Source organism: Acanthochromis polyacanthus, chromosome 18 (assembly GCF_021347895.1).
Source record: "Acanthochromis polyacanthus isolate Apoly-LR-REF ecotype Palm Island chromosome 18, KAUST_Apoly_ChrSc, whole genome shotgun sequence".
NCBI classification, from domain to species: domain Eukaryota; kingdom Metazoa; phylum Chordata; class Actinopteri; family Pomacentridae; genus Acanthochromis; species Acanthochromis polyacanthus.
The window spans coordinates 8,437,416-8,454,559 of NC_067130.1; the positions used below are offsets into that span (position 1 = coordinate 8,437,416).

At 39.6% G+C, this 17,144-nt stretch overlaps 1 protein-coding gene across 3 annotated transcripts in view; it reads left to right on the forward strand.

Annotated features, from left to right (window-relative positions):
- The window catches only part of LOC110953967 (rab GTPase-activating protein 1), an 83,636-nt gene that overhangs the window by 8,663 nt on the left and 57,829 nt on the right, over positions 1–17,144 (forward strand). Inside the window, exons 2-12 of one of the 3 annotated variants that reach the window (XM_051938207.1) lie at positions 1,355–1,587; positions 4,318–4,347; positions 5,425–5,683; positions 5,973–6,186; positions 6,359–6,533; positions 10,710–10,870; positions 12,580–12,690; positions 14,406–14,472; positions 14,556–14,658; positions 14,979–15,148; positions 16,453–16,621. In XM_051938207.1, the coding sequence (XP_051794167.1) occupies positions 1,435–1,587; positions 4,318–4,347; positions 5,425–5,683; positions 5,973–6,186; positions 6,359–6,533; positions 10,710–10,870; positions 12,580–12,690; positions 14,406–14,472; positions 14,556–14,658; positions 14,979–15,148; positions 16,453–16,621 (1,612 nt within the window). In that variant the 5' untranslated portion in view covers positions 1,355–1,434. The remainder of the gene's footprint in view (positions 1–1,354; positions 1,588–4,317; positions 4,348–5,424; positions 5,684–5,972; positions 6,187–6,358; positions 6,534–10,709; positions 10,871–12,579; positions 12,691–14,405; positions 14,473–14,555; positions 14,659–14,978; positions 15,149–16,452; positions 16,622–17,144) is intronic. The other 2 variants (XM_051938208.1, XM_051938209.1) reach the window with 2 other exon arrangements.

The window sequence follows — 17,144 nt, forward strand, 5'->3', positions numbered from 1 at the left end:
CCTGCTTCTTCTGTGACAAACCATCGTGAACTGTGACCCTTCAGTTTTGCAATATAAGTAACAAAAACAACACCCAGGACTGGATGAATAGAGGCTGCTAATTTCCTCCGTTTCCTTTGAAAAGATTTTTAAAAAACAAGCCTTAAACTGTGAGTTTATGTTTCTCATTTTGTGTTTGGCATCCTTGTAAAAACACTCATATCAGGACAAAATGTTGTCAGACCTTGTAGCTGCACAGAGGCAGTCGCTAGCATTCAGGTTTAGTCTAGGTCAATATTACAATGTTATCTTAAGTAATGAACGTTATTAACTGCTTTGACCTTTTCTCCTTTCACTTTTCCATTGTTGAACCTGCTTTGAGTAGGAAGGGCGGATGTTAGAGCTCAAGAGGGAAGAAACAGCAACTGAAACCTTTAGAAAAATGGTGGGGGGCAAGAGCAGAGGAGAGCAATAGGTGAAAATGAAAAGATTGGTGGGTGAAAGAGGAGGAATAGAGACAGAGCAAAGGAGAGGAAAAAGCCAGAAATAGTTTGTTATGGTCTCTTGTTGAATCTCTGCCAAAACCTTCTGTTGCGCCGTTCTTCCTGTTGCACACAATGGCACCTCCATTTTTTCACTGTTACCTCATGCCCTAACGGTCAGGATGAAGCTTTCCTGGAAAAATCTTTAGACTGTTACTTAATACTCAATTTTTTCTCAAAGCACCCAGATGCCTCTTGTGATCACACCTTACTGGTAGATACTGGAAAGTGTTTCGTGCATCGAGGATCTTCTGTTTTTTGTGGTTTTGTTGGCAGACTGGGGTGACAGTCATGCACTAAGGAGATGTGATTAGCATGTGGTTTTTGTGTGTTCATATATTTTTGTGTACATGTCTGATTCAGTGGTGATAGGCCATAGTTAAAGCATTGTAAGGAGTGCTGACATGGATTAGATGGAGTGTTGTAGCTTGTTGGCGTCTTCGTTAAGGCCTCGCTTTCATTTGCATCACCATGGCTTTGCATTGCATCAGGCTACTTTTCCAACGATCCTTCTTTATTCTGCTGAGGTATACAGAATTCCTCCAAATGACACACAGATCCCTTTTCTCCGATCTGTCCAGTTTCATTGCTTCTTCGTTGTATTTTTTTGCCCCCTTTTTTCTCCCTATGCTCCCTCTCTCTGGGTTTTGTAAAGCTCTCACACAGTTTCCTGTCGGTATTTGAAAAGGCCTCTAAAATGAATGATTTCACCATTTTTAGCCTGTTAGCCTGAGTTTGCACTTGCTTTATAAGGTGCTTTTCATGGATTTCATCACATCATGACTGTTTTCTGCTTCTTTCCTTTATTTATTTATTTATTTTTCTTTTTCTAGGTGATTTTGCTCATCATCTCCCACCACTTCCTCCCGTCTTCCATTCATGAGCAGCGTGGCTGAGTTTAACAGCGGCAGCCATGGATGACAAGGGCTCGGTGGGGAAGATTAGCGTGTCTTCGGACTCAGTGTCCACTCTCAACAGTGAGGACTTTGTCCTTGTGTCCCGGCTGGGGGACGAAACACCGTCCTCCACTAATAATGGTAGTGATGACGAAAAGACAGGACTGAAGGTAAGGACGGTTGGGTGTAGGTACGGACGAAAGTACAAGGGAGAGAAGGGGGACTTAAGCTGTGCTAGTCAGAGTTTAGACGTTCAATACCTCGGTTCTGTTGACATTTACAATGATAGCAACCATTTGAGCATAAATCCATTCCCTAAGGTGCTTCTTATTATGAGTGTGCTCAGTACTAGTCACACAAGAAGAGTTATAAAGCTGTAATCATTCATAATACCAGTATGGGTCAATATATAATTGAGGGACTTTTGAAGTCCGTGGGATATATCTTGCATACATTTTATTTTTATTAAAAGTAGATCAACTAATGTTTTTAATGTTCATTTTGATCATCTCTTTACACATTCCATAATAATTTATTATGGAAGCAATCACTTACTAATAAAAAAAGACTGGATATCAGTAAAATTTCAACTAAATAACCATCCAAATTTAATAACAACCACCTTCCAATTAGCTACACAATAATAAAATGAGCTTATTCCAAAATAGTTTTGATTGTGTTCTTTTTATTAAGTTGAGATAATCATGACAAATATTTCTTTTTTCTTTCATTTCAAATTTTATATGGAAAATAACAAATTGTATCTGTGTCTGAGAAATCATTTTCAACTAAGTTCCCCATTACAAAAACACCTCTCCAGGAAGTGTGTTAATTCCAGATCACATGACCTGCTCCACATGATGTCATTTCCTCCTGAAGAAAAGACTGGAAGACTCCAAGGCTTTCTCAGTTATTTAATATAAAATAGTGTGTGAGTCAAGTGTGGATTTATGGCATGTCAACAGGTTTACTACAATATCTTTATAAATAACTTTCAATTTTACTCAATTGTATATATAATATTTAGAAGAATCTTTCTGTAAAAATGTCGTGTGGTGTTCAAGCAAAGATGTCAGCTATGATACCTGTCAACTATGTTACAAAAAGTCCTGCAATTACATACTGACCCGTATGATAACAGGCCTGACTGTGCTGCAGGCTGATGGTGTCATACCACCACTTTTTCTGTTACAATAAAACTGATTTAAGAGTACGTCTCAGCACTCGGCTATAACCTGCTTGTCATCAAGGTGTTTTGAATGGACGTCAAAACACCCAAATGTTCTTTCGTCTTTATCCATTTGTTAGCAGTGCAATGCATTAAAATTGCAGATTTCGGGTCACAATTTATCCATTTTCCTTTTTTAATATGTCGTGTTTATCACTCACCTGTCAAATGCTCTCAACCATCATTTTAAACATGCAGCGATCACTTTTATTATTCCCACACTCTTAGCCATGAGACTAACCGTTTCTTGTTTTTCTTCCTTTTCATTCTCACTCTACCCTTTGCTCATAGTTATAGTCTTAGATGTATGTGTTTTATATGTTTGCCATGTTTGACTGGCTACTTGTAGTAATAAAGCCCTTGAATCCTTGTTCATGTGTGCACAGCCGTATACATTTAGAGCACACTGTCTCTGAGTTTGTTGTGATAAACTTCTTAAATCTGGTTTTGAAGTTCTACCACTGAAAATTGTCTATTATTTAAGTAATAAGGGGAAGTGGAAGATGAAGGATGTGGATTATACGTACATACGTCAAGCAGCTGATGAAAACAGTCTTCTGCTTTTTTTGTGAGGCCTGAAAGTATAAGAAAAGTATGCTGATATTTTGCTATTGCCTTTGTGTCAACAACTTAAACCCATCTGTAGTCTGTCAGCTGCTTCTGTTTCAGTACATCATGTGCTATCATCTTGTGCTATGGTTGCAGTACAGGATGCACTCCATGATTCAATTCAGTGGTTCCGTTTGGACTCACTCAGGAAGATATTAGTTTATCAACAGTGTCGTGATGCAGCTTGAACCTCACTTTGAACCCACTGTCAGGGAAATTATCAGTGTTGTGTTACTGGAGTATAGCTGTCCATAAAGACAACAAAGACTTGAGGAAATAAATGTGGCAAACAGCCACCATCCCATGTTTCCTATTGGGTTCAGATTTTCTCTTCTCTTCTCTTCTCTTCTCTTCTCTTCTCTTCTCTTCTCTTCTCTTCTCTTCTCTTCTCTTCTCTTCTCTTCTCTTCTCTTCTCTTCTCTTCTCTTCTCTTCTCTTCTCTTCTCTTCTCTTCTCTTCTCTTCTCTTCTCTTCTCTTCTCTTCTCTTCTCTTCTCTCCTCTCCTCTCCTTGCTTTTCTTCTTCTCTCTCCTCTCCTCTCCTCTCCTCTCCTCTCCTCTCCTCTCCTCTCCTCTCCTCTAACTTCAATACCTTCCTCACATGTTCATATTGTTTCCATTCGTTTGTGTCATTGCTGCACCTGTTTCTCTGTAAGGGAAGGTTATGTTGTGAAGGTACCACAAGATGGCGCCAGCAGAACATTGATGCTACATTTTGAGTTTATGGGAAGATGCCACACTTCTCTGTCATTTGCTGTGTGTCCTTGGAAAAATTTAGATTTTTCGTAGTGCATGAGTCTAGAGTCTGTTAAAGGATCCAATTATTTTGATAGCAGAGGTTTTGTACTGTCTAGTTGCTGTCGGATAGAAAGCAGTACCTGACACCCATCCACTGTTCTCAGTATGTAGTGGTGAAATCACTCCATCCACTGACACCCGCCACTCGGTCATCTTGATGTCATGTTTTGGTTTTTGCAGACACACTCTTGTGCACATTTCCCTCCCAGTCAGTCCATCCAGTCAGGAGAAGAGTCAGTGTTTCTAAACTTGTTGTTTGTTATGCAGGTGATTTCTGAGGAAGGGGTCAGCTTTAAGGTCAGTCTCTTCTCTCGCTGGCTTTCCTTTCTTCCTGTTCTCTTTCTCTGTCTATCTTGTGTATATATATTTCTCCTCTTTCTCTCTGTGATGTGATTCCGTGGTGATTCTATCTGTGATTATTTGTGCTTCTTGTATTTTTGCCGTCTGTTGAGTGATGGCCCTTAGCTCTTTAGTAGTTTGGTTTTGATGATGGTAGTAGTAGACATCCTTACATTTAGACTGTAGATCTCCCACGGCTTGTAGCACTAGCTGTAAGTCAATAGGCTTAATGCAGCTGTATAGTGACAAAAAGAAGTCAGATGTGTGAGCATACAGACAGAACTGATAGCTGGTTTCCCCAAAGAGTAAGTTTTTTTCCATTATGCCGATAGTCTTGTGGCACAAGTACTGTTGGCATTGGTGCTGTAGTTGTAGTATCCATCCTGTTGAAGATAATTGTTTGACGGCAATGGAAAAATGCTCCGATATTATTCATAGATAACTCTATATGAAGAGCCTACTTGTAAAGTTTTACCTATGTGTTCACTCCCAAAATAATCACATATATCACCAATTAGATGTACAGTTTATTGTTGTTTGCTCAGTACAACAGTGCCCTCTACAGTTTAAATCCTCCTTTGCTGCCACAGCAGGTGGAGACAAAGAACTTTGCCTCTTTGCATGGTTAGTCCAACCTTGAACTTTTACTTGGTAGTTTGTGTTTGGTAGTGTCAGAACAAATTCACACACAGTCAGCCTCTTCTATGGCACTGATTCTGGTATCACACCTTCAATGGACTTACTTACTAATCACTAATAATATATGAAATCTAATGAGTGTGTATCTCTGACGTCACACACGACGTCTTTACCTCTTAAACACCCTGGAGTCACTCAGAATGAATGGTGAGATCACTATTAGCAGCAGAATCACTGCACATTTCTACAAACTGTAAGAAATGGTTGTAATGCAAGGAATGGTGATTACTGAACTGATCTGATGTTTTTCTGTAAATTTATTTTCTGTGCCTCCTTCTGTGGCTGTGTGCGTGTTTGTTGTTCTGTGTGTGATTCTCTACCTTCTGTGTGTATCAGATTGTGGGGAATGGAAGTGAGCAGCAGCTCCAGAGGGAGTTAGAAGATGTCCTCATGGACCCATCGGTAGCTGACACTGGGACTGGATCGGAGACGGGAATGGATAGCCTTGGCGGGGGCGACCACGGCCACCTTCTTACCACGGCGTCACCCGTACCGCCGGGCTCTGACCCTCTGAGCGCACCGCCACCCAAGTTGGAGATGGTGCTTCCTGTTCAGACGGCGCAGGAGAGTGAGCTGAATGAGAGGTCGTACAGAGGTGAGCCAGGATGTGTCTATTTTAATCCTCTTTTCTCACTTCTGTCAAAGCTCACACAGCGGGTGTTATCTTCAGTTTTATAGATTTTTTTGAGACACTAACAGTTCACAGTTGCACACATATTGTCTGTCATACTTGTCTTCTGTCTTTGTTTCATGATTTTTACTTCCTAGTGTAACTTCTCAACTATTCACCTAAAGCCTCTCCTAATTTTTCATTTCTTTTTCTTTGGCAAGCCAACTTATCCAAGGCTTTTATCTTTGCCTTTCGTTTCTTTTCCACTTTGCAGGAGATGAATCATCATCAGAAGGCAGTCCCACCAGTCCGATTCCAGATGAGGACAGCGTAGTGTTCAGCCAGCTGACATATCTGGGGTGTGCCTCGGTAAATGCCCCCCGGAGCGAGGTGGAGGCCCTCCGCATGATGAGTATCCTGAGAGGGCAGTGCCAACTCCCCCTGGATGTCACACTGTCTGTGCCAGGAGTGTCTGAAGGCACTGTCAGGTAAGGAGAACATCTAGATAATTAGTTAATGGCATGGATAATTAGTTAAACGACTATAGTGAAGTACAAGAAGAGTGCATGCAGTGTGTATATTTTAACACTTAGATGGCAAATTGAACAGTTCAGTGAGACTTAAAAGCCACTAAACGGCAACATATTTATATTTTACTAGGTTGTTGGATCCTCACAATGGTACAGAAATTGCCAACTACCCCATCTATAAGATTCTGTTCTGTGTACGAGGCCATGACGGAACACCAGAGAGCGACTGCTTTGCCTTCACTGAGAGCCATTACAATGCCGAGATCTTCAGGATCCATGTGTTCCGCTGCCAAATCCAAGAGGCGGTGAGCATTTAATGATTAAACAATTGTTGCTGTGTAACTCAGTAAAAATATATATATGTAGCACTCTCTTTTGCCAAGGTCATAAAAATGTAACACACTGTACAACAGGCTCCCATTTAAACAGGAATGCCTGTGAAAATGAGAAGGATTTCAGTTTGCTTGACATATCTTAGATTTTGACTGAAAACACAGACCAATACAGTCGTGAACAAAAGACCACATATATCATGGCAGTCTTGAGTTTCCAGTGACTCCTGTAACTCTCAGTTTTCTATAATGGAATCATATAAACGTGTCTTCGTCACAGCAAACAATCAGGCATGTTTGTTCTGTCATAGATTTATTATAGGTCTTCTGGGAAAATGGCTGCTGGGTCAAAAATGTACAAACAGCACTGCTAATATTTGGCCATATTCAGCTCAGTTAGGTGCTTTGGGTGTCATCCACAAGCTTCTGGTTGTATCTTTGACCACGTCATGATCTCCGTCACACCTTCACAAAACTACCCCATCTACTTGGTATATATACAAGTGTATGTAAGTTGCTTTTCACAACTACACAAGCAGTGTTACTGCTATTGAGTTAGGTAACCAACAGGGGAGCAAATGCCCCTCCTCCAACACATATGATACTTTCTTCTGTTTTTTTCTTCTCACTTCTCCTCTCACTTTTACATATACTTGTATGCACACTCACATGGCCAGCAGAATGCTGGTTGACCTTGTCTTAAATAGTTGATCTCTCTGTAGCCTTTCCCTCAGTGTCAGTGTAGGAGTTTCTTCAGTGGTCCCCTGGGGATTATGTCATGCAGTGCAGTTTGTGTTGCGATGCGCATGTACGCTATACACACAGCCCCCAAAGTCAACCTGCAGGGGAAGGGAATCATCACCGCTTATATACAGTAGGCACGGCAGAATAGAAGAGGGAATTTGCTCAAGAAACTGGGTTAAAATGTGCAGCTTCAATGTTCACTGACCCGATTTCTCCCTCATGGAAGCACTCTTTCTTCAATGTCACTAAGAGCCCTGAGACATGCGCTGTTTTGTCTCTTATGCATCAGCCTACTGTCCGGTTTGCCAGACACCCACCCATGATACATGTACTCACATCCAAACACTAATGCATACAAACACATAGAAATGGCCCCGATAGTTTTTCATTAAATTACTTAGTGTCTGAAACTGTTTCTAGCTCTTGCTTTCTTCCTCACAGCCTTCGTTGTATACCTGTCCCCCTTTTCTGCAACAACAAACAGATCTCAAGTTTTTTGTGGCCTTTCAGTCTCTCTGTTAGAGAATGCTATGAGTCAGCCCATTAGTTGCCTCTTCCTTCAGGAAAAAAGCTGCTCAAGTCATATGGTTCACATCAGCCTGAACTCTGCAGTAAACGGCTCATATGACCCCTTAACTGTGTTCATTTATTCACCAAAGTGTCTTAACTTATTTATATAGAAATCTATTTTTTAACACTGGAGCCATAACAAATATGTTCACTCATTTTGACAAAATCTTTATTTTTTTAAATAGCTGTTTAACTGCATACCTACCAGCAGATCTTTAAATCAAATATGTGGATTCTTTATCCGTGATTTCAAAAATACTGCAATTTGCGGAAGAAAATTGATATCCCTTATTTATGAAAGCAATTACTGTAAGTTCATTCGGGTTTGGTAATCATTTTCTTTTTTGGAGGCTTTGTCCAATTTGTTTTTCTCAATAGATTTGTGGATTTTGTGGAAATGTTCATACATAAAGCAAACCACCTCCTCAGTCCTGCTTCGCTTTGTGCCAGACCTCCTAGTCAGGCCCCAAGGCTAGTCTGTAACAATTCCCCCCTGATGTTGACACTAATGCAGAGCCCTGCTAAGTCTCAGGCTCAACACCTTCTTTTTATGACTATAAACCTGCTGCTCCTTCCAGACATGTATATATTTTGTGCTGCATAATTCATATCAGTTCACCTTTAATGGATTTGTTTTACGTAAGTGATTTGAGCTCCTAACAAATTAAATAACATGTAGAAAGCCAAACACAAATTTGGCAGCAAAAATGATTCAGCGGTTCTTGCCATGCCATAAAGTTGAAAATGTCTTAAAGCCTCTCAAGTAAGAAAAATAAAATCCTCTATGTGGAAATAAACACATTTAACACATTCCAGAGCTTTAAAGACTGCAGGATTTAGTGGCCTGATCCAAAATCAAATGTTCTTATGTAATTCTTTTCATAAGAAATCCAAGGGTTAAAAAGTTAAACACTTCCTCAATAGTTTATTTGACATATTTTAGAATGTTTTCCTGAGCTTCCTTAAAAGTGCAAAAATAACAAGCGGCTGAAACTTTGAATGAATCCCAAGCAGTGGAGAGAAAAGGATGAAGTGGCTGTCCTTCTTTCCAGTGTAAATACATTAGTTTGACAGCTCATTTTGTGAATTGCAGCGTTTTCTTGAGGATAGTAGTTTGATTTTATTTCGACTTGTGTTATTACAGAAGCATTCAATGTCAGTGTAAAGTGAAAGTCAAACTACAGTACAGCTGCTCTTGTCTTTAAAAGTGTCCTTCACGCTGCACACAAAGAAAAACAGTCCATTTGGAGACGTTGAATACTGGTCAGCTTTGACTCAAGCATTGATTGGAACAGTACAGAACAACAGTTCCATTGTGTTAAATGTTAAAATCATGATTTCATCAATACAGGGGGTGACCCCCCCATCTAACTGTACTCATCCCCCATCTCTGACATCTAGTCCCCTGTTGTTTCTCAATAAATAAACCCTCTGCCTCCTTCCACTGCACCAGGAATATAACAAAGGCTTTGTGTAGAAAAGGTTAGAAGCTGCTTTATACTCTGTACTTTAAAAAAATCAAGAGTGTTGTTATTTATTGATAACAGCAGTTTCCCCACACCATCTTTACAGTCATTAAACCCCAATGTTCTGCTGTTTACCAGAATTAGAAATGATCCAAAACCACTGAGGCTGTGGGCCTCCAGTCAGGGGAGAGCTCTGTTTATCACACACACATGACTGTTTAGTAATAATCAGAAAATAAACGACTTTTCCTTCACTAAATGCAAAGCTCATAAATTTAAAGTCTTGTTAGCGGAAAAGTATATTTAGAGAATGTAAATAAATTATTACCACCCAGTTTTTCCACACTTGGCAGCCTTTAGCTGCTCCCCCTCAACGCTGCTCCTCTTTGGGGTTAGAGATTTAGCAGAACTCTACAGTTTCTGGTAGGACTGTGTTCTTTGTTTTATGGTAATAAGAACAATACCTCCACACTGTCTCAAAGGCAAATATGAATCAGTGGTTTAGTGGGAGCTCAAAAAGGACGATATATAGGAGGTTGTGCAGTCAGTCGAGTAGTGGGTCATTAGGTAACTTCACTGTGCCTTGTATCGCAGAGTTACATATAACAACTGTACAGAGGTCTGATGGAACTTTTAATTAGTATTGATGATTCACTTATGTTTGGTTTTTCAAACCTAACTTTATGGTCCACAAGATATTGTGGCTAATGGATTTGTGCCAAAGCCAAAAAACAAGCCTCAGTACTTAACCTTTTGCTGCTGTTTATTATCTCATCAGTGGATGCTTTCTACTCAGGTTCCACTCTAACTGTGTAATTAACTTGTCATAAGTGCCTTTGTCCACATCTAAGAGACAACAGAGCAGGGGACAGAAACAGGAGAGTTGTGTTGAAAAATAATTTTTGCTGTTGCAATTTCATTTTTTTGTTGAATGAAGGTCACTAAAGGTCATTAAACACAAACTGCTCGGTGATTTTAGGAGGTGTGCTCCACTGAATAAAGTAACTAACTGAATAAATTAAAGGACGAGTGCTTTTGTTCAGTTTCAGATTTATCAAATGAATAACTTTAGCTTTAACTTCATGTGTCAAACTTCTCCTTCTTTATGGTTGTCACACAGCAATGACATGAAAATATCTGGGCTTTCATCATTTGATAGTGACTATCTTCCTTTGAGGAGAGTAGCTAATGCAAAATAAAGTTCTGTCCTTGCTCTTGTGAAGTGTGTAAGTGAATCTACCACTTTAGCGTTTTGATTTGACTGTGCATCTTTCTGGTATTTATGCACTCTTTCTCTGTACAGTCTTGGCTTGTAATTAATGTCTACGTTTTGTGAAGCTTATTTTGTGCGTTTGCTTTCGTTCTGCAGGTGAGTAGGATACTGTACAGTTTTGCCACAGCCTTTCGGCGGTCAGCTAAGAAGGCAGTTCTGTCGTCTCAGCAGTCTGCTCCGCTCACCCCTGACAGCGACTTGTTTACGTTCACCGTCAGCCTGGAGATCAAGGAGGATGATGGCAAGGGTACATTCAGGTAAGACTCACACTCAGACATTATCTATTTCAGTTTTTAAGGAATGGAAACTACAATTTAGGACACTTACACAACTGCAAAGAGGATGAGAAAGTGTGGTCAAGCTGCCTCAGTCTCAGTCACCAGTTCACACACAGTATTAACACCAGTTTTAATAATCAAGACCAGCTAGCATACATGCTTTAAAACATCCAGAAATTAGTAGAAACTTTGACCATCATCATTAAATTGGATTTGAAATGTGCTGAGATTTACACACCACATTGCCAGTGTGAAAAATGTGAACATGCATCACTGATTTTGAGGATCGAGTGTTTTTCAAGGTATTTACACTCTCTGGTGACCCAATTAGTAAAGTCACAAACCTTCCTGAGGTTGACAGCAGGTGGAGTAATGAGGAAAGCATCATCGAATTGGTTTATATGAAAAAGAACATGCAGGTAATTGGAGCGTGGAAATGATCAAACTAACTGTACAATGATGACTAAAGGGGACGTGGCTGATATTTTTATCACTTGTATTGATTAATCACACGCACACTTTGCACACGTAGATAAGAGAACACAACACAAACTTCCTGTTTGCTCCATTCATTGCATCTTCCTTGACCTTTTTATTTTGTTTTGCTGTAACACTGAGTCACCGCCGTGTTTTCAAAAATAGCCCGAGATACTCAGCTCGTTTGAAAAACAATGCAAAATAAACCAAATTATGCCTGAGAGTATTTATAACCGGCACATATTTCCTCCTCATTAGCTTACAGTTGATTATTTTTAGTGTTCTGGCTTCCAAACAAACCGCTTTTACATGCAAGTGCACATTGTTTATTATTAAATATGTGGAATGCTCTGTAGACACTGTGCAAAAATAGTACACATTATCTGTAAATAAAATAGAAATAGAATGTCTTCAAATCAGTATTTATAGTGTTAATCTGTGGCTTAGTTTAATAGTCCAGCTGGCTACGCTCTGTATGGTACATTAAGTCCCCACTAAAAACAGAGACATGCCTTTTTGATTTGAGCACTGCCTTAAATTCGCGACAGGTTCCAAATGTTTTCAATAGATTTCAGATTGATTAATGGTTTTTTTTTAGTATTATTTCACTCCACTTACTTTACTTAAGAGTTTCTTTTTCAGTATTTCCTCAGGAATTCGTGTCAGCGAGGGTTTGGAGAATGTTGGTTACTGTTTCTGTCTAAAACTTGGTTCCTTTCCTGCTCTGAAAGCAGAGCAGGAAAGAAATCGGAGTCTGAGGATGACCAGAGCATGTTTGAAAGGGGCTCTTATGAACTGTTTTATTTTGATAAATGGGTCTGGTCTGAACTTGAACCATTGTCTCTGACTGATTGGCTAAAAAGTTATGAATTCCCGTAATGATTTATCCAGCCCCCCAAAAAATGTAACAATTGGTATAATGTTTTGTGTTGTTCTGTGAGCAAGTAGACACTGCAGATGTATTGTTCTCCTTCCCAGTAAAGCTTTGATTAAAAGCACCATGTTTCTTGTCAGCTTGTGTTCACTGGGCAGTTTTCTAATGTAGAGTTTCAAGTGTTCATAAATTGCCTTGCTGTGTTACTGTCAAACTTTGTACCTGCTGGATAATTTAAATATAAATGCTTCTCTAAAACTCTTCTTTGTTACTTCCATTGATGACATTTTTGATGTCAAGAATTTGAATAATGGTATTTCTTGTTTTTCATATTCAGCGCTGTAGCAAAAGACAAGGACAAGCAGAGCTTCAAGCTGCGTGCAGGATTGGACAAGAAAATTGTCATTTACGTTCAGCAGACCTCCAACAAGGAACTGGCCATTGAGAGGTAAAATAAAGCGCCAGCACACACCCAGTACATCTTCAGAGTAACATTTTCGGAGATTTAGCTTTACTTGGCTCTGCAAAAATCGCTAAACCTTTCTGTCGATTTGTTTCATGCGTTGGCCAGATGAGTCAGGATTTCTCGTCAGTGATGACACCACTAAAAGGCAGCTGGGAAACATGGAAACACTTTTTTAAAAATCCTCAAAACCTCTCTGAAACCCCAAGCAGTTTCTGGTTGTTTTTTTCACTCCTGTCACATTTTTCCGCACTGTGCATTCATTTTTCACTGCAGTATAAAGTCCTGCGTCTTTATGAAACAACACAACCACGACTAGAAGTACAGAGAAGGCAAAAAGCTCTTGCAATATAAAATGCTTGTAATTCCAGAAATCATGAAAAAAATAAATGTGAATTCCTTTGATTTATTTTGCAAAAACACCTGGAATTAACATGTAAAAGTTTTTCGAAGTGCCCACAGGTGTTACCAGTAATGGAACTAACAATGGTGGCTCAGTATGCTATATATTTATTTTACTGCTTAGGTTTTTAATTTGTTTCCACACTTGTCTATTATCCACTCTGTGTAAGCACATCCTGCAGTTCAGCCAGAAAGTTCCTAGTTGTGTTACGTGTTGCCGAGTCAGCCATGGCTTTTTGGTCTCACTGAACGGTGCAGATTTTTATGATTATTGTTACTTTTTTCTTCTAACAAAATCAGATTACTGCAAATATTATATTTTTGGCTTTTTTTAATGAGAAATGTAGAAATGTGAAGTGATGTTGATTTTTTTTTTTAGCTTTGACTTGGTTTTTGCTTGTGTCAAACCTGTAAGGAAATTCTTCCTGTTTTTACAGTTTCTGATAAATAATAAATGGTTTGTGGACTCTTAAATACATAACATGTCTTTCAAAAACATGGCTGATTTTGGGGTTCAGAGAGTCATGGGCCTTTCTAAGTTGATTCTAATTAACTGTGTAATGTGTCGGCAATGCAGCGCTATTGTTTTTCGGATTAATTCTAAAGAAAGCTAATAAATCTGTCTCTAAACAAGATGAAGTATTACTATATTATTTAAAACAACTGAGGGACAGGAGTTGCTCTGGATTAATCTTGAAAAAGTGAAATATTTAAGAAGGGAATTTGTACCTGTCAGACTGACCAAGACCCTTCCATTTGTGTCTGATTAAAACCTGAGCAGACATTCCAGAGAACGGAATCGCTCAGCTGTAATTGATAAACACCCAGCAGTGAATATCTTCACTCCGTGTGTCGACCCACGTCAGGGTTTAAGTGTTCTGGGACAGCTGTAAGGTGGTGATTGAGCTGAGTCTGTCTCCGAGGCTCTTCATTTTCCACGGTTTAATAAATCTGTTGAAATGTAAACATTCCATTAGCTTTTTGTAGATTTCCATTTTGACCTCGGTCTATTATTGTTTCGTGAACCCGGAGAAAGCGAGGATTGAAGTGCAGTGTTTAACATTCTCCGTGCTCTGGTCTGTGTTAGAGGATCGGATCAGGAAGCTATTTGCGGTAACATATGTGATCTTTTACAACTGATTTTACTCTATAGAGATTTATTATTCTGTGCCTGGTTCCCGCTCCTGCCCCATTTTTTTTTCCTCTCCTTTTTTTCTTATGTAATGTTCTTCATATCATATTTCTCTCTCTCTCTCTCTCTTGCATCCCCCTTGTGGATATATGTGTGTCTTCTCCAGGTGTTTTGGACTCCTGCTCAGCCCGGGGAAAAATGTGAAGAACAGCGACATGCACCTGCTCGACCTGGTGGGTGTTGTCGTGCGTGCGAAAATGTGCTGTTGTGTATTTGTGTGCGCTTGCTAACTTCCTTCAACTTGTGCCCGCCTCAGGAGTCAATGGGAAAGAGCTCAGACGGGAAGTCTTACATCATCACAGGAAGTTGGAACCCCAACACGCCTCAGTTCCAGGCTGTGAATGAGGAAACGCCCAAAGGTAAGAGCCAGAAGTCGGTCCAAGATTTATGTAAAGCAGAATGGGGTTTTCAACAGCTATTATTTCCTAGGTTGAGATTTATTGGCCAGTTTGTTGTTATTGCACTCTTATTTTCGCACCAATATTTGACAGAACTGTTAAAATTGCTTTTCACTGATTGGCGAAGAAGCACTTTATGGTAAATGTGTGGCAGCAATAAATAGACATAGATGCTGTATCTAAGCAGTTGTTGATAATAATAATTGTGTGCAGTTTATATATTTAGCAATTAAAAGCGGAGAATGCATCTGAGACACAAACTATGAATAATGTTTTTCTAGATAAATTCATGTACATGACGACAGCAGTGGACCTGGTGATCACAGAGGTCGAGGAGCCGGTCCGTTTCCTGCTGGAGACGAGGGTCAGAGTGTGTTCCCCAAATGACAGGCTGTTCTGGCCCTTCAGCAAGCGTAGCTACACTGAGACCTTCTACCTTAAACTACGACAGGTTTGTTATGTCATGGAGCAATTTTTGTGATTAAATCAACTCAAGTGAATTTATTTGTTACTATACTGTGACGTTTTATTATTAGTAAGTAGTGCAGGAAAAATAAATGTAATATTTTGACCTCCTGATTCGTTTTCTTATAGCTTTTTGAGTATTTTTTTTTCAAATTTTAGAAACCTACAAAGTGCACACATACACTCACAAATAAGACTCAAAATCTCCTTCCAGTTCCACCCACATACAAAGTGGAAGAGAATGTTACTCAAAAGGAGGAGGTAATAGTCAACAAAATGGAAAAAGAAAAAAATATGCTGTATATAAATAAATGAAGATTACAATGTAAGATAATGTTAACAAGCCGTGCTTATTCAGATGACTAATGCTTCATCAGTTCTGATATCATTTTTATGATCAACTCTGATGCATCAGGTCTGTACTTTACTATGTTATGTGCTGTGAGATGACATATGACGTATGTTGTGAATTGGCACTAAATAAATAAGATTGATTGAACTGAAGATATGGCAAGATGTCCATCCAGGTCAAATAAGGTAGCCAAATCCTCAGAAAGATGCTGTTCTTATTTCTTACTTTTCCAAGTGAAATGCATCTATTCTTTTTTTCAAAAATCATCTAGCAATGAGGCTGCACAGTGGTGTAGTGGTTAGCACTCTCGCCTTGCAATAAGAAGATCCCTAGTTCAAATCCCGGCCTGGGATCTTTCTGCATGGAGTTTGCATGTTCTCCCTGTGCATGTGTGGGTTTTCTCCGGGTACTCCGGCTTCCTCCCACAGTCCAAAAATATGCTGAGGTTAATTGATTATTCTAAATTTCCCGTAGGTGTGAATGTGAGTGTGATTGTGTGTCTGTATATGTAGCCCTGCGACAGACTGGTCACCTGTCCAGGGTGTCCCCTGCCTTCGCCCCAGTCAGCTGGGATAGACTCCAGCACCCCCCGTGACCCTAGTGAGGATAAAGCGGTGTATAGAGGATGGATGGATGGATCTAGCAATGAGAAGTGGACTTGAAATTGAAATGCATAGAGCTATCTTTTAAAAGTGACTAAAGCTGATTAATGAAGTATGGATTGTTGTAAGATCTATCTTTTAAAAAAAATTGTGGTTCCAATGTGAAGATAATTCTTATTGGATCCACAAAACAGTCTGTTATTTTGTCATAACATCACAGAAGTTAGTCCAGATTGCATTAGGTTCTGTACACAACAAGTGAAATCCAAAAAAAATCAGTCTGCCTCTGTGCCATTTGACTTTTCCTTTTGCTTGTCTGTTGTCTTCTCTTTTCAGATGGAGCGTAAAGAGCGCAAGAGTCCTGCTTCTGACACACTTTATGAGGTGGTGAGTTTGGAAAGTGAAACTGAGAGAGAAAAAAGGAAGACTACAGCTAGTCCCAGCATCCTGTCCACCGGGCCTGGTACGATGGTTCCTTCCCCACCTGAGGACGATGAAGACGAAGGTAACTGGATGCAGTCTTGTTTTCTTCCACACAATACAGAGGACTATAAAATATGGTACAAATCACATTCCAGATTAAAAGAACAACCTGACCAGCACCACTATATGATCCTAGTCTTAACTTTTTGAGTCACCTGTTGTATTCGATCATGTCAGACCTATAAACAGCTACAAGTGTTGTACTGACCTCATTCAGAGGGAGGCTCCTCCAGCACACAATAATAAAACCAGTATTTTCCCACAGCATCAGATTAAACAAGGTTAACCAGCTGAATCATGCTGCATACTCCCAAATATTTAATACTCAAGCTGGAGCTGTGTCCTCTGAGGCAGCGCCAGATATACGCTTGTGAAGTTGAAATCCTGTGAGATATCAGACTCTGTGTTACAGAACTGTTTGTACTGTTTCATCTCAGAGTACATAGCCATCAGTGGTGTGTGTGTGTGTGGGTGTGTGTGTGCATTTTTTGTTTTTGTATGAACATAAAAGGTGGTAAAGAATATAAAAAGCATAGAGCATAATT